The following is an 18,184-nucleotide window of genomic DNA, read 5'->3' as shown; positions in this document are numbered from 1 at the left end:
CAAATAAATAACCGAGGTGAAATTTTTCATTTACAGTAAATGAAATCCACAGAACATACTGTGGGTCTTAGTGTTAATAATTAGTTCTGACCAAGCCTGTATATACTTACGTCTATAATGTAGTCTTGATAGGGTTTCAGTGGCTCTGAACTATCTGTTGCTTTAACTAAATCTTTCCTGTTTTTAACTATGAATATGCCAAGGTTCTTCTCTTCTTTTGAAATCTTCAACCTCAAATCCAATTTTGTGACATCATCCTGTACTTTGAATAATGAGGCCAAGAGAGTCATTGGCTTTGGTGAAAAACCATCAACATTTTTACTAACTTTGTTAAATTCTTCCAAACTTGCATTAGTAGGTAAGCCTGGAAGGACAAAAAAATTTTTCACCAATTCTTACAGTAAATTTAATAAAACACACTCATATCCTCAACCAACCACGGTTATAGTATAGAAAATGCCCTGTCACTAGAACTCACCAGTTCAGTCTGATGCTCCATCTTAAAGGTTAACCACTGATAAACACTGCTGCGGTTCCCTCCCACAGTGTCCCCAAAACCTAGAGTCCTAACACATGAGTTTCTATTAATGAACTACATCCAGAGGTCCGGAGGCAGTGGTGGTGGTGTCAGACTTGCAAGAGATGACTGCTCACTGATCTACTCTCATAGACCGACCACCCACCTCTACTACCATTCAAAAACTGTATTTACATACCCCCCAAGTTTCTGAAGTGTGCTTCAGCATAGATCACTGTTCTTTCTGAATATATTTATTAATTTCTATGTATGTCACTCTTTAAGTGCTCTACATGTATTCACTCACTGAATCTTTCATCCCTTCTCTTAGACAGATGCTGTTACCTTCACACCCCTTTTTTAGATTCAGCAACTAATAATCGAGGAACTAATCCAAACCACAGAGCTGATATGTGGCAAAGCATCATCCAAAACCAGGTCTGACACAGAAGGCCACTGTGTCCCACCCCTAACCCCAAAGTTTATCTTATTTTAAAATACTGCATTTCTCCTTTTGTATTAGTCAAACATTTTTCCCTATGAAATTTTAAACCAGATGTTTCACTGTGAGAAACTCAAATACTTTTATAACTTGGCTCTCACCTATGTAAGGAGCCACATCAAGGTCATAGATGAGGTGAATCAAATGATTTACATGGTTACCAATAAGAATTTTTTTCAGTTCAACCCAAATCCTCTCTCCTGATATTCCAGCCAAGCCTTTTGCATTTTCTGCAATTGCTTCCAAAGTCTCAGGATCATGGTCACCAGGTTTGTCTACAATTCTCCCGTAAAACCTGCAAAACAAAATTCTCATGCCATGTTATCTCTATGTTGGCATATCACAAGAAAAATCTCATTTTGCATTTTACTGGTACTATTCTATACATCTAATATGAGACAACACAGATGATTTAGGTTTAGGAGGGGCTTTAGACATCTGTTTAATTCCTTACCTTTTTGCTCCCAGATGACAAAATCTGGGAGCCAATAAAATTTAAACTAGCATGAACTAGAACCCTCTGCTCACTTTCATTTCCAAATGAGTGACTGAGACATTTAGAACGGCCATCAAATGTACTTCCTAAAACTGGTACCCTTACTGGAGAAATAATGCAGAACATTCTTGGAAAGCCTGGGATGCCATCAATGGAACAGCATGTACAAAGCTTACTTGTCTATGCCCATCGGTACTTTGAATGAAGAGTTTCAAATAGGACTGATCTAGCTGCACAGAGTGTATTTCTAGCAATCTCGGAACTGGAAGCCTTAACGTATGCCTCTCCTAACACTCATCTTTAAAATTCAGTTCATTAATAATGTAGATTAAATGACAGTAACTATGGATGTCAGTCTGTGTTCTGTTATCTGCAAGAGTGTTACAAGTACTCAAATTTAAGGGAACAGCACTGGGGTGCCTGGGTGGCTTGGTCAGTTAACCATCTGCTTCTGGATCAGGCCATGATCCCAGGGTCCTGGGATGGAGCCCCAAGTCAGACTCCCTGCTCAGCAAAGGAGTCTGCTTCTCTCTCCCTCTCACTCCAATAAATAAATAAAGGACAAGCATTTACTGACAAAATATGTAGGCTCCATTACAAAATATTCTAAATATGATCCTAACCAGTGAAAAATACGAGACATAAACTAGCCAGTCAGAATCATTTTTAAAAAGGGTTACAGCTCAGAGTTTAAAAATCAGTGCTACCCACATCATCCAAATTTATTTCATGCTTTTAGCAAGCTCATCTATAAGAGTTACCCATGACCACCTAAAACTGTATAAAGGCAAAGGCACTCATTCCTCCATATTCAAAGCACCCAGCAAGTGGCTGGCCTACGGTAAATACTTATCTATGTAATGAATGATCAGTGCAGGAAAAAAAATGGACATTTAAAAAATGATTTAAAGCTGAATTTTATACAAGATCATCACAGAATGGAGTATCTGTGTTTTGGGGGAAAAAATAATAGGAAATATCAAAGTACTATCTCACAGGTCACAGTTTACTAATCAGTCTATCAGAGACAGATATTTGGGATGTCTCCATGTTGTACTGTGACCTGCGCATTTCACATGATTGGAATTGTGCTCTGGGATATTAAAATCTGTATTACTGAAGTATTTTTTAAAAATTCTTACCGGAAATATCTTAAAATTCGAAGATAATCTTCTTGTATCCTCTGTTTAGCATGTCCAACAAATCTAACTTTCTTATTTTTTAAATCTTCATAACCATTGAAGTAGTCAAATAAGGTACCATCAAAACCTATTCATTAAAAAAAAAAAGGGAGAGATCACTGTTAGCAAATAGGAGCTGGAAAATAAAATTCTCTTTTAAAAACTATTACAAACGACCGGGCGCCTGGGTGGCTCAGTGGGTTAAAAACTATTACAAACGGTAAAAACTAAGTGAAGAGTTACAAAGTTAAAATACAGACATGAACACCATTCATAAATACCCACTATCAAATGAAGACATAATGAAATAAAAGGCTGTATTCACAACAGCAACTAAAAAGGTAATACCCAGAAGTGAAATGAATTGGTGTGGAGACACCAAACAAGCTGATTTTCAAGTTAATATGGGAAAATAAACAAGAAGAATCAAATAATCTGGAAAAAAAAATAAATAGCAAAAAGAATCTGGAAGAACTAAACAATAATCCATAGGGGGGGGAAGAATTTATGATGTTAGAATGGGGGAAACCTTTCAAAATATAGAGTTAATTCTTAAACACGGGTTTGCACTCTATGGGCTCACTGAGAGGTAAATTTCTTTTTTCCTGAAGATTATATTTTTATTGGAGAGAGCAAGATGAGCACAATGGGCAGGACTGGGGGGCTGAGGGGGGTGGTGGGGAGAAGCAGGCTTCCTGCTGAGCAGGGAGCCCAATTCAGGGCTTGAGCCCAGGATGCTGGGATCATAACCTGAGTTAAAGACAACACATTTAACCAACTAAGCCACCCAGGTGTGCATGAGCGCACTCACGTGTGTGTGTTTTTTGTTTTCTTTTTTTAACAAGACTATAGATGTTTTTTCTCTTAATTTTTCCTAACATTTTCTTTTGTCTAGATTGCTTTATAGTAAGAAAGCAGTGTATAATGCATACAACACACAAAGTTTGTATTAATCGATTGTTTCTGTTATCAGTAAAGCTTCCTACCAATAGTGGGCTATTAGTAATTAAGTGGGGGGGGAGTCAAAAATTAATATGCAGATTTTATTCTACTTGGGGCTTTACCAAGAAAACACACACACACACACACACACACACACACACCCCACACCAGAACCTTAAAAGAAACAATCCAACCACCTAAACATCAAGTATGTCTGCATGGCAAGAACCATCATAATGAAAAGCATAAAATAACTGACATACTGAGAAAAATATTTAAGTCAACATAGAATCAAATACCTAACTTCCCTAATACACAAAAAGCTCTTATAAACAAAATACCATATATAAATAGAAGAATTAGCTAGGAGACATAAACACCTTTAAAAATGCAGATTTTTTGGGGCACCTGGGTGGCTCAGTGGGTTAAGCCGCTGCCTTCGGCTCAGGTCATGATCTCAGGGTCCTGGGATCGAGTCCCGCATCGGGCTCTCTGCTCAGCAGGGAGCCTGCTTCCCTCTCTCTCTCTCTCTCTGCCTGCCTCTCCATCTACTTGTGATTTCTCTCTGTCAAATAAATAAATAAATAATCTTTAAAAAAAAAAAAATAAATAAAAATAAAAATGCAGATTTTTTTGGAGCACCTGGGTGGCTCAGTTGGTTAAAGCTCAGGTCACAATCTTGGAGTTGTGGAATCGAGCCCCTGTGGCTCTGCACTTAGCTCGGTGTCTGCTCAAGATTCTGTGTAAGATTCTCTCCCTCTCCATACCATTCAACCATCCAGGTGGGGAGGTTGGTGATCCCAAGAGATACTGCCACTACTACTGAAAAACAACTATGCAACTGAATTCTGTTTCAAGTTCAATGCTCTTTGATAACCCAAATGCAGAATACTAGTAAGCTCAGGCTTAACACTTCCCAAACTGATTTATATGGCATCTTGATATGTATAGCAAACTTAAAAGGCTCCAAATTCAAAGAAAGAACAGAAAAAGGGAGGGTGGAGAGGAAATAGGCAAAAATATGATTACAAAGTAGCAACTATATGTGGTATATCTGTTTCTTAATGATAAGACTGGACTCTCCCTGCTGAGCATGGAAGTACTAAAGTCATTTTCAGTGAAAAAACAAAAATTTTTGCAGGAAATTAAAAAACAAAAAACAGGGGCACCTGGGTGGCTCAGTGGGTTAAAGCCTCTGCCTTCAGCTCAGGTCATGATCTCAGGGTCCTGGGATGGAGCCCCGCATCGGGCTCTCTGCTCAGCAGCAAGCCTGCTTCCTCTTTTCTCCCTCTCTGTCTACTTGTGATCTCTGTCTGTCAAATAAATAAATAAATAAATCTTTAGAAAAAAAAAAGATAAGACAGGAGCAAGGTTCGAGAAGCAAAGTAACCAGAAATACCAGAACTCGTAATGCTTCATCCAGTAAGGCTTGAAAAAAGCCTGGACAGAAAAATGGGTTGAAAGTTAAAATTAGTGAGAATATCCTATCAGTGTGCACTTTGTTTTTTGCTTTGAATAGCACTTTCAAAATATGGTGCATAAAAATAAGAAATAAAGTTGAGCTGCTAAGAATAATGTCGTGGTTAAGAATATGACCTCCGGAGCCAGGATGCTTAAGTTGGAATCCTAATTCTGCAATCTACCAGCTGCACGACTTTAAGCCAATTACTGTGGGTTAAACAGCAGTATGTGCGTCATAGGGATGCTGGGAAGATTAAATTTCTGTGATGTGCTTGTGCCAGTGCCTGTCACATTATAAGGGCTCAGCAAATGTTAGAAAACAGTAGTAGCACTAAGAATAGCTTTTATTTCTATCAAGCAGTATACTGGAAAGGAATATGAGCTTCTCTCTTTTAGTTAGATATGCTTAGGAGAAGCCAGTTTGCAAATTTTATACACTGCACTAGCTAGAGCAGTTCACCCTTAGTGAGAATGAGCTAAGATGAAATAAACATATGCAGTTTGGTCACATAATGAGAGAAAACACTGCCCCAACTGGGCTTCCTCTGGTCCTAAATCACCTAGTCTTGGGAAATCCAAGTTCCAATCATGGCAGTCTGTGACTTGAGCTAAGCTCCTTAAAATCTCAGCCTATTTCCTCATCAAATGGATTTAATATGAAATGAAGTTTTTCTGACAGTTCAATGCGATAAAGTGTATCAAGTAACGGAGAACCTAGTAGCTGCTCTAGAAACGCATCATTAATGCAGTTAGCAAGAGATGCCCATCTTGGCATACAACCCCCTTCTCCATCCCATGAAGCAAATCCTATTTACAGGTTTTCCCCCACTGTCTTCAAGTTCATTTAAGGCCACATCCCCTTTATAAAAGACCTATATTAATACCTGTTTTTGCTAACCAAAAGAAATCTGGAAGAGGATTTTCATTGTGATGACAGAGTAATCGTTTCCATACCTTACACCATCTTCAACTTGAAAGTGGTTACTAACACAGGATACTTTTGGGTAGCAAGGAACCTGTCCTTCATCCTTTCACTATTACAGTTGCCACAACTATGTTATGAAGAGTGGTTGCTTCAGCTCTCTTTTCTAATCCAAAGTCTTAAACACAAAGGGCTTGACTACAATTTAAAGGACAAAAAATAATGCTTCAATAAAGCAATAACTTAATTCACCTATTATGAATCTCAAATTTTTTAACAAAAAAAAAATCAAGTTGAGATAATAAATGGATTTTCTCTTGCATGCCAACTCTGAATTACAGGTGATTCCTAAAATGCAATGCTATGAAAGAATCTGACCTTGTGTCTAGGCACAGCAACAGAAAAGATTCTGAGGTCATTCATAAGTGTGGCCATGGGCACCAGAAAAGAGGAAAGAAAGCCTAGGGTGGGCATGCACGAAAGACAGAGCAATGGAGAATGATATGGGGGAATGTATGTGGGTGCATTTTTCTTACCTAAAATGTTAACCATTTTTAGATGCAATTAGTAAGTGGACACAGAATGTGTACATGTGTCAGGCACTGTTCTAAAGACCTAACATTATTAACACCTTTAATCCCCATGACAGCCTTGCAAAGGAAGCAGATATTAGCATCCTCAGTTTACAGCCAGTGAGGCAGAGTCAGAATCTGAACCCTGGGTTCAGAACTCTGGCTCTTGACTCATCTTTTAACCCATATGCTACACTCTCAGATGAAACTAATGCAACCTCTCAGGTTGGAGAACATTTCTAGGATGCAGATTCACTTGAAAAGGAGGCTTTCAGCGGCACCTGGGTGGTACAGTCAGTTAGGCATCCAACTCTTGGTTTCTGCTCAGGTCATGATCTTGGGGTCGTGGGATTGTACCCCACAATGGGCACCTCACCCAGAACAGGCTCAGCTTGGGATTCTCTCTTTTTTGCCCTCTGTATGTCACCCTGCTCTCTCTCACATAAATAATCTTTACCCCAAAAAAAAAAAAAAAAAAAAAAAAACCGCTTTCAGAAAGATTAGATTAAAACATTATCTCCAGATATTACCTAAAAACATGGAATTTATAGTGAGATCTCTGCGTTCAGCATCTTTTTGCCAATCAGTTGTGAATTCTACCTCAGCATGTCTTCCATCAGTGACAACATCAATCCGCAGTGTAGTAATTTCAAAATTTTCTTCATGAAGCTGTAATGAAATGTTTTTTAATTAGTTTTTAAGTATCACTGGATGAGTTAAAAAAAAAATGAGTCCTGACATGTGTATCTTCTTTCCTTTAAAAGTCACCTAGTGCACATATATTCTGAAACAGAAAGAAACCCACAATATTCAAGTAGATCCAAAGAATATTTTTTAACAAATAAATCCATCTCAATTAAGAAGGATGAGTCTGACATTAAGAAAAAATGACAACTCTTAACAAATGTTGTGACAGAGAATGGAAGAGGCCCTCAAAACAGTGTACTCCAATTCTTCATTTCCAATTAGGCTACTCTGAAATAGTTAATAGCTCCAGTTTGCAAAGAGCTGAATTCAATTTACAACAAATACCACTGAGCAAAGGACTGATAGAAGAAGAAATATGAACCACTAAAACCTTCTGCAATTCTTTTACTGGTAACCATCAATGATGTTGAAATAAAGTAATATATTTATCATGGGAAGAGAGATGAGCTCCAGCTGGCAAAAGCTGAGTAGCTTCAGAACAGATGACATATATGCTGAGCCCTGAAAACTAGTAGGTGCCGGGGTGGCTCAGGTGGTTGGGCAGCTGCCTTCAGCTCAGGTCATGATCCTGGAGTCCCAGGATAGAGTCCCACACCGAGCTCCCCGTTCAGCGGGAGTCTGCTTCTCCTGACCCTCCCCCCTCTCATGCTCTCTCTCTCTCCCTCATTCTCTCAAATAAATAAATAATCTTTAAAAAAAGAAAGAAAGAGAAAGAAAACTAAGTAGGATCTGCACATGCACATGTGGAAAGAGTATTTCAATGAAGAGAAAAGATGACCAAAGGCATATGGAGAGAAAGAGGGATATATGCACAAGAAGTACTGCTGATAAATAGCATGTTAGCATTTAGGGGTAGACACCAAAGATTTTTGCGTGCCACTGAGGAATTTGGAATCTCCTCAATAGGAACTGAAAGCTAATAATGATCACTTTAAGTCTGTTCTAGAACTCCTCTCAATCTCATTTCTTTTCTGGAAACAAGTTAGAGCTCACTACAGGGTTCTAGAACTCAAGAATTTGAAGCACAACTTTTCTCTAAAGGTAAGTAGTAAGAAAAGGATTTGAAATACGGAAGACTGAAAATCCCTGTAGGAAACAGACCCCTGGAATGTCTCCCTTATCCAGGCAGAGAACCACAGATTAACTCAGCAGAAAGACTGAACTATAAATAGTCACAATTTGGGACACCAGATACAGATGATGGTAGGAGTGAAGTACCACAATGAAAACAAGATAAAGTGAAAAAAATCAACAAGACCCTCATTCTCTTTCCCCTCTTGGTTTCTCAAATGCTAATAACCTGGCTTGTTCTAACCTGAATGACACTCAAGGATTCCCCGGATTTCCCCTAAAGGGAAAGGCCTGCTGATACTAAATTGGTGATTCCATAACTAACTGGCTGACATTTCTTACACAAAATTACAGTAAAGTTCTCAAGTCACTTTACAAACACCAAAGGCTCACCCAAACTTAAGAAGAGAACCAAACCCATTTAAGGAAAGCCAACAGGAAAGACAGAAAAAGCTCAGAGGAAAGAGAGACAGTGTCAAAGTAACTGTAACTAAAGGAAGTAAGATAATGCATCTGAAACAAGAAGAGAGGAAGTTTTCAAAAGAAATATTCTGAGAAACCCCTCTTAAAAATGTTAAAAATAGGGGCGCCTGGTTGGCTCAGAGGGTTAAAGCCTCTGCCTTCAGCTCAAGTCATGACCCCGGCATCCTGGGATCGAGCCCCGCATCGGGGAGACTGCTTCCTCCTCTCTCTCTGCCTGCCTCTCTGCCTACTTGTGATCTCTCTCTGTCGAATAAATAAATAAAATCTTTAAAAAAAAAATGTTAAAAATAGCAAAGGCTACAAACATAAGAGACTGGATGACGAAGTTAATGCAATCTCTTGGAAAGTAAAATAAAGATACGAATATAAAATAGGAGAGGGGCACCTGAGTGGCTCAGTCAGTTAAGTGACTGACTTCAGCTCAGATCATGATCTCAGGGTCCTGGGATCAAGCCCCTAAGACTCCGAGCACAACAGGGAGTCTGTTTCTCCCTCTTCTTCTGTCCCTCCCCACTGCTTGTGCTCATCCTCTCTCAAAAGAATTTAAAAAATCCTTAAATAAATATAAAATAGGAGACAAAAAATAAAACCAGAAGATCAGTCCCCGTGGTCCAACATCCAACATCACAGTAGATTCCAAAGGTGAAGACCCTGAGCAAAGGGGACAGAATTACAAGAGGATCACAAAAAGGCTCACTAAGTGTCCCTGATGCAAAAACACATCCAAACCAAAGCACAACATCTCAAATTATTAACACTACCTAAAAAGATCACAAAGTCTTCCTAAAAGGGGTGGAGGGGCTCTGGTCTCTGAGGAGAATCGAAATCCGACTTCCCAGAGGCAGCACTGGCAGGTGGGAAACAAAGGCTTTCCACTTCTGAGTGAAAATGATCGCCAGCCTGGAATTCCACAGCCAATAAAACGATCAGATCAGTGTGAAGGTAAAATAAAAATATCAGCAGACATGCAAGGCTTTTTCAGGTTTCAGATGATTAAAATGAGAGTCATAAATAAATAAATTAACAAGCAAATAAACAAAGAAAGAAAGAAAACAAGAAAAATTATCACATAGGACTCGAGGACCAGGAAGTCTAACAAGGAAGAGGCCAGGAAATTCCCAGGATCTGGTGCCGGCCAATCTCAGGGCGAGGAATGCTGAGCTGGCCCACAGCACGCACATGTGAGAAAAGAGAAGGCGCCAGGTGAGGTGTCTCAAAACATGGGAACTGAAACTTGATGGGTTTCGGCTACTGAGAGGAACTTTACAGAGTACAGGAATGAATTAGTGGCCCACAGAGAGCTACAGAAAAGAAAAAAGGTGCCAAGTGCAGGGAAAAGCAAAATCACCTAAGAAAGACATGCAGGCACGATACACTTCATAATCCAGCTGTAAGCAATACAGTCCTAAGTGAAAACAATGAACACGAATTCGACCAGACACAACGGTCCAAGCATAGTGCAGCAAGTCAGCACATAACTGGGAAATGTGAAGCAAAGACCAACACTGCAGCACAGAAACGACTTTCTTAGAAATGTGCGGCTCACAGGTAAGTACGATGGAAACGGATGGAAAGCAGCTATAGCAAAGGAGGACGTAGGGTGTACGAGGGAGGAGAGACGGACACATTTTGAGTCGTTTTTTGTCACTTGCTTTTTAAAACTAAACAAACACAAACACAGAAAACTTTTAAAAATTACAGAAAAGACAACATAATTGCTGTCAAACCTTCCACTCACCCTGGCAGTAATCGTTCCGTGCTTTTCTCCTTTGTTGTTTATCATACGAATACCCGCGGCCTGAAACATGTCCTTCATTTGAGCAGGGGTCGCAGTGGTAGCGAAGTCCACATCTTGAGGCTTGACTCCATTTAATAAATCCCTCACTGCTCCTCCTGCTATTCTTAACTCGTGATTTTCTTTGACAAATAATTCTGAAAGGAGAAAGAATATTTTTTACTTCAATTTATTTACGAATTACAGAAGTACAAGGTTTTTCCAATCTATTAGGAAGAGCAGAAATTATTTAACTGCGCCTTTCCATATAAAAATTAGAATAAGGCCCACAGAAATGAAGTTGACTTACCTAGAATAGAATGCCTCTCACAACTCTGAGAGCCGGGAATTTGCAGATTGTTTTTCTTGCCACATTCAGAATATAATTTGGAATTATCTTCTGAATTATCTTCCACAACCCCCCCAGGTCACCGATACACATTTTAATTACAACCAAAAAGTGAACAATTCTGCTTTTTCGCCAAGTATCTGTGCATACTTCAGAAATTTGAGGTGTTCTTAGACATATTTCCCTTTGTGTATTGATGCTGCGGCTACAATGTTCATGCATGAAACTATGACACTGTCAAACATTAGTCTATCGCCCCAGGTGTGATGATATTACCGCTAAGAATCCATCAAGAACTAATCTGCATACAGTGTTTATTTCTGCTCCTCTCTGAGCTCTAGAAAAGCCACAGGAAATCTAAAACTACTGTGAGGGCCCCAGTACAGGAGACCCAGAAGGGACTCCTCTAGGTACTAGAGAAGACAAAGTCCACTGTTAATTACTCACGACCAAAGGACAGCATATGGCACCCAGGGAGAATGACATCCAGGAACTGGCCTTATACAACCCCCTGAGCCTTGGTATTGCCACAAACTGGCCTGGCACCCACAGTCGGGCCCTGCTGTTCTCCTGTTCAACACAATGTCAGAGAACATCCACGTCAGACAAGCTCGGTAACCATGACAGATCGGTTAAAAGAAGACAACTAGTAATCATGTCTGAACACAGGAGACATGAACACTGTCACGGACACCACCTTATGACAATTAATATGTGTGACTTATTTACCCATCGGTTAACAGATCATAGAGCTGTGTTCTCATCTTCTCACCTAAAAGGTGAGAAAGCAGAGAGCCATGTTCTCACCTTCTAGGTAAGAATCAAGATGCCCATCACAGATTTATCCTTGCGTCCTGATACCACCAAACCCACAGGAAAACTGTACATCTTACACCTGCCCCAACACAGAATACAAGCACAGACCTACAAGAAATCCTTTCTAAAAACCTTCGGCTGAGATACTCCAACGTTCTCCATGGTCAGTATTCTCTCTCACTGAAAGGACTAATAACTCACCTGGTCTCTAGCTGGAAGGCACTGATCTGAGCACTGAGGGAAATACATCAGAGTTCTGGCATCCCTAATCACAAGCCTCCATCCCTACCCGCAATCTGTGCTTATTCATCCTCTTCCTGTTCTTCCTAAACCTTCAGCCCAACTCTGGAGACTACCTAAAATGATCTGTTACTAAGTAACAAAGGCTCCCTCCCTCCACCTTCTGGCCTTAAATTTTTAGCTGTCCCAGACCACCCTAAGTCCTGTCCAAGAGTATGTGTTCTTTCCTCTCATTCCACATTTCTACTCAAGTCCTACTGACTCTGTCTCTAATAAGGGTTCTTGCATATAGGGTTCATGATCTCTTAAAATATAAAAACCATGTATGGTAGTAAGAAAAACAAAACAAAACAACAACAACAAAAAGCCATGTGTGTTACTCCAGTTTTCATGAGATTTATAGAGGTCCATGACCAGTAAATTAAGGACTGCCAAAATGTTTCTGGACTCTATCCTCATTTTTCCCTAGTTCAGGGCTTCATCGTCTCCTTCCTGAACAAGAGTGCTACACCAGCCCCCTGAAATCCCACTTCCACCGTCTAGACAGAGGGTTCTAAATCACTTGCTTCATTAGGCCATGCCACTGTTGCTCTGACTACTCCCAGCACAATATCCACATTTCTGCAGAACATTATACCAGGGCTTCCTGACCCACTTCTGTCTCCTCTCACTAATCTCTGCATCACGCTTTACCCTCAAACTCTTCCTGTAGTTTCCCTCTCTAACTTCGCTTGCACAGGTCACTTCACCCGAACACCTTCCCAACTTACTCACCTAGCGAACAGCTGGCCATGAAATGCCTTGGTGCACAACTTACACCAGAAAGACATTTTGCATGTCAGTCACCCATACCTAAACCGAACTTTCAGGAAATACTGTTACTTCATACCACACAATCTCATCGATTCCACCCTCTTTTCCCCCTTTTTCCTAATGCTGGTCATGACCACCCAACTGACTTTACGGTCCACTAGTAGGTTACTATCCACAATGAGAAAAACACTCATCTAGCTTATCCTTACTTATCTTTTGTGATTCAGGTTAGGAAGCCTCTCCTAATGTCCTAATGGTAGACCTAAATTAATCTCTTCTAAACTACTACAGAAGCCTTTTTTTTTTAAAGATTTTATTTATTTATTTGACAGACAGAGATCACAAGTAGCAGAGAGGCAGGCAGAGAGAGAGGAAGGGAAGCAGGCTCCCTGCTGAGCAGAGAGTCCGATGGGGGGCTTGATCCCAGGACCCTGGGATCATGACCTGAGCAGAAGGCAGAGACTTTAACCCACTGAGCCACCCAGGCACCCCCAGAAGCCTATTTTTTATGCATACTAATTATATTAAAATTACCTGTTCAGTGTCAGGGTAGAATACCTATCTCACCCATCTTTACACCAACACGGCTCATGACGAAACCTAACTGTGATCTCCCCGCTTCAAAAAACATAAATAGATCAGAGTGACCCCACTGGAAAGCATATTCTTTAAAGGTTTTCTTCCTTCACTACAGCAGGAAACTATTGTGAAATGCAAAAAATGACTAAGTCTTACATTCACTTGAACCTAGTTTAACAGGATAAAGAAAGTCAAGACTGAATACAAGATAACCTCTGTTTTAAGAGTCTCATGCTAACTCAACTAAAATAAAATTCTAAGTTCAAAGTCACCTAATAATTAACTGCATTACACAAAGAGATCCAAAATTCTAAGTAATCTATTCATCATTTTGATTAGTCACACGGAAATGGATAACTATTTCCAAAAAACTCACAATTCTAACATTATAATACAACTGAGAAAGGCTATTAAGGCATATGTATGTGCCTGTGTGGAACAGCCATTAAAAATTGTAAATAATGACCTAGAAGAGCTTTTTCCTCAATTACTGGTATCTGCAATCTCACAGAAATCCACATTCCAATGATATACTCAGAAAAATAATACCTAGTACAGCTAAATTTAATTGTAAATGTAAGCCTGAGACTTAAGAAATGCATAATCTCATCATTCCAAACTATTAATAGTAAACCTTTGTAATTATTATCATCAGCAATCAAAAGGATATTATGTCAGAAAACTTCTATGATTGTCTTTTTTTTTTAATTTACTTTTCAATCTAATTTTCATTAACTTCTTCCCTTTATAATTTTGAATTTTAAGTTTTGGAGGCAGGGGATGCAGAAAGTAGAACTAAAATGGGAAGAACCATTTCACGTCATGACTACTACTACCAAAAAAGAAATGTTCTGTTCATGTTTCCAGGAGCTCCCAAACTTGAAGAGTGATCAGGTGTTCCTACTGTCCCCAAAGTAACTATGATGGCTTCATGACAGCACATACCAAAGCAGTTAAAAGCTAACCACTGAATGCTAATGCCCAGCATTTCTTACACACCACAGCCAAGTGGCCGAAGAAGCCCTGGCTTGTCCAAACAATGTCTGAAGTTCAGTCTCATGTATAGAAAGGGGGAAAAATCCCCTATTCCCCTAGCATGCCTCTACGATGTTGTCCTCAAGCAAAAGGAAAAATAAATTACACGAAATAAACTGACAACTTACAAAATCCTATACAGTGTACAGATAATCCACCCTCTTAGCTTCCCTAAGTCTTGCATGCTGGGAACTAATTTCACATGTGGCAAAGCAGCTACTAGGATTCGAGAACCGGTATAGTATTCAACTGCATAGCATCACCACACAATAGCCATCGTGTGTGTGTGTGTGTGTGTGTGTGTGTGAATTGTTTTCATGCAGAACACCCTGTTTTACCAGAATACGCAAGTCTTAGAAAGTAGCAAAAACCAGGTAAAACCAACTATGTGATTTTCTAACCGATGAGCTTTGCGCTTAAAGATTCCATTCTTGCCACTTCCGCTCTACCCTAAAAAAAGTCAACTTTAGAATATGTCCACGCTACCATTTGCCTGGCTTTGGAGGACAAGACCCTGCGGTAAAGAGATCTGTATCTTCCCACCATACTGAGTCTCTAAATCCATAGGATTTCACCTCTTAAGGTAGAGACAACTCCACTCTTGAGGTAAGGGTTAGTAAGCCAAATGAAAATGGTTAAAATAAAAGATGTTCAAAACCGATAGCAATCAATATCCAGAGCCTTGTTTCCAAAAGAAAAATGCAGAAGGACCTGAAACAGGCCACTAAGAGTTAATTACCTACATCCAAGCATTTGGCACCTTTCTTCCAAGAGGCCTCTTGCAACTGAAGATGAGAAGATTAGGAGCTGGGAAAGGCATATAAAGAAAGAACAAGCTTAAATCCAACTCAGATTTGAAGCTTCTCAACTTGTTCTGTTCGAACAGTAGGTACATGTAGTTACTGATCTGAGCACCTGAAATGTAGTGAGTCTGAATTAAAGATGGTCGGATGCGCTAACCTCTAGATTTCAAGGACTTGCAAGGAAAGATGTGTAACAGCTCAATAATAATGTTTACATAAATTTATATTTAAATGATGATATCTTAAGTGATAAAATGAAATGCTATGCGAAAATAATTATTAAAATTAATTTCACCCAATTCTTTCTACCTTGAATGTGGTTACTAGAAAAGTATACATTGCACATGTGACTGGTATTTCCAGTGGACTGGAGTTTCTAGCATATTTCACTGTAATGACAACTCAGCATCAAGTATCAGCTTTAGACCCTCCACTTCAAAACCACATGAAGAATCTGTATGAATCAACAAGTTCTGGACCACAAACCTCTGACATGTATCTAAAAAAGCATCTAAATTCAGGAATAGAAAAGTAGCTCTGGGAATAAACTCATACAAGGAAAGTCAATTTAATGCCATGGTTCCTCCACCTTCTGTGCATCAGAATTAATGGAGTAGAGTTCCTATAAAAATTTATAGATGCCCATCCTCCCCAGAGATTCCAGTCCGGTAGGTCAGGGTGGGACCCCAGCATCTGCGTATTTTAAAAGCTCCCCAGGTGAACCTAATGCACAGCCTGGGCTGCCACTGTACCAGTCATGTTTCTAAACACAAATACCTTTATGTATTTCTGAAGGGTCCATAAAATACCACTGGCTTGGAAATGCAGCTGTGTGGCTACTTCAGCAACAGCACAGCTGATACTGAAGACCTAAGTAAGGAATGGTAAGACTGTGGCAAGCAACATGAAGCTGCTGTAATCAGGGACTTAGCTTAGGTCATTTCCTGTGCCCCTTCTAGTAAGTCTGGCATGTGCACAAAGGGAGGAGACTCCTATTTCCTTCTGCCTTCAGTTCACTCAGAAGGCATTTATGATCAGGAAGGACATATCGTTTGGTAGTTACAAGCTAGGTACTGAAAGCAGACTGCATAGCTCTCTAGTTATTATAAAAAATTTGGCATATCCCTAAGCCTCTTTCCTCATCCACAAACAAGAAAAAAAAATGAATCTACTCATGAAGTTAATAGGCCCAATTCTGTAATGTATCTTTAAAGTAGTCAGCATAAGATACAAAAGAACCATGCTTTTTAACTGAAGTCACTGACTGACTCATGTCTGGCTATAGTTTTAGATTGCCTACAGTAAACCTTTCTTTCATTAGCTCCACAGCAAAACAAAAACAAAAACAGCCCTGAGTGTTGGCTAAAACACATTAAGCCTCCATTTCTTCCATTTCCAATGGAAGAAAGCATCCTAATCTCTCACCTGTCAGACTCTTCAATCCTTCTGTGAACAGTGACTGGAATTCTGGAGACTGCAGCTTCATTGTAAATAGATACTGCTTGAAAAGGCACAGCCTACTCCAACTACAGCTCAGTAATGGCCCGCGCCAGGGATTCAGGCACCTCAGCATCTGGGGGGCAGGGTCACCAACCGCACATCTACAAGACAAACACGCAGGTGCGATAATGAAATTTACAAGGGAAGGAAAACCGAGGAATATACTGCAATTCTATGTAACATCGGGGAGACCCTCGTCTCCCGTTCAGACGAAAACACTGAAACCAGTGACAATCTGAGACCAGATCTAGGCCTGTGGCTGGCGATGCAGTCTTGTACTCCGGAAGCACTTACTGCTAGAGTCGCGTTACGCATTTTACTATTACTCTCTGGAGCGATGGGTTTCAGTCAAAGCTTCAGGAGAGAGCAGGCTGCCAAGACCGGGGGTTGCAGAAAAGGAAACTCAAAACACGGCACATTCACGTTTGCCACTGTCCTTCCCCACTGGCACCGAAGATTATGTCCCAAGGGCATTTCCTAGGCACTAAAACATTTTCCCAAGCCTTGTCTTCCCGCCCGCTTTCTTCTCAACCACCATTCCTTCCCGTCCGGCCGGCTCCTGAGTCTCACCCACACTCTCCATGTGAAGTGGGTCTCCGTGAGGGACCAGCAAGATTTCAAGTGGCCCCTACGCAAGCCACTAGGGAGCCACTGCCTTTCGTGGGAAGCCCGTTTCAAAAAGCCGCGTTTCCCACCAGGGGGCGAGACGCGTCCTCCCCGCCCAGACCACGTGGGGAAGAAAACAGAGTGCTTCCAACTCCGCCTCAGATCAGAAAAACCCGCTGAGGACCCAGGCCTTGAAGTGGCGTGTCCCGCCCCTCACACCAGGTGCCCGACCGAACACCCTTAGTGAGAGCCCCGGGGGCCCGGCCACAAAGAACGGAAAGTGCCCGGGGAAGCCCTATGATTCAGCCTGCGGCCACTGGAACGTGGCAGGGACACGGCCCCACGACCTGCACGTCGAGCTCGGTTCCGCAGTGGAGAGCGCGCCTCTCACCGCCCCAGGCTCGCACCCTCCCCCCACCAAGCGGCCCCGCGCGAGAGAAGGCTAGCCTCGCTCATCGCCCCGCTGCCCTCCCTGCGGCGCGCACCCGCACGCCCCCTGCGCCGCCGCTCACCAGCCCCGCAGCCGCCGCCGTCGCCGCCACCCCGCGCACTTCCGGACAGCGGACGCCGTAACGTCACCGCCGCGCGTCTGTCATCAGCGAATGGGGAAATCGCAGCGGGACGTGGGCGGGGCCCGAGTGGGCTCTCTCCGCCCCTCCCGCCTCCCTATGACAGGGCTAGAGGCGGAGCGCGGGTTTTCCGCGCCTCCGAAGCCGGCGACCCTTCACCGCAGGCGGTGCTTCTGGGGAATTCGAGCCACTGGAGTCTTACTTCTTTTAACTACATCTCCCTACACCTCTCTCTTGCCCTGGGG

General features: G+C 41.3%; 1 protein-coding gene across 4 annotated transcripts in view; it reads right to left on the bottom strand.

Moving 5' to 3' along the window:
• Positions 1–17,967, bottom strand: part of TRNT1 (tRNA nucleotidyl transferase 1) — a 48,217-nt gene extending 30,250 nt beyond the window's left edge. For 3 of the 4 annotated variants that reach the window (XR_009350765.1, XR_009350766.1, XR_009350767.1), the window contains exons 1-7: positions 17,335–17,684; positions 16,690–16,865; positions 10,594–10,787; positions 7,124–7,262; positions 2,658–2,784; positions 1,121–1,314; positions 111–364 (exon numbers count right to left, since the gene is read on the bottom strand). Coding sequence is in view for 1 of the 4 variants with exons in the window: in XM_059161551.1 (XP_059017534.1) it covers positions 111–364; positions 1,121–1,314; positions 2,658–2,784; positions 7,124–7,262; positions 10,594–10,787; positions 16,690–16,837 (1,056 nt within the window). In the remaining 3 variants the exon portion in view is untranslated. Of the gene's footprint in view, positions 1–110; positions 365–1,120; positions 1,315–2,657; positions 2,785–7,123; positions 7,263–10,593; positions 10,788–16,689; positions 16,866–17,334; positions 17,685–17,882 lie in introns of those variants that run through there. The other variant, XM_059161551.1, reaches the window with a different exon arrangement.
• Positions 17,968–18,184: the final 217 nt, after the last annotated feature.

Source organism: Mustela lutreola, chromosome 2 (assembly GCF_030435805.1).
Source record: "Mustela lutreola isolate mMusLut2 chromosome 2, mMusLut2.pri, whole genome shotgun sequence".
In the NCBI taxonomy this organism is placed as follows: domain Eukaryota; kingdom Metazoa; phylum Chordata; class Mammalia; order Carnivora; family Mustelidae; genus Mustela; species Mustela lutreola.
The sequence above is the reverse complement of the archived record's forward strand: the minus strand, read 5'-3'. Positions and strand labels throughout refer to the sequence as shown.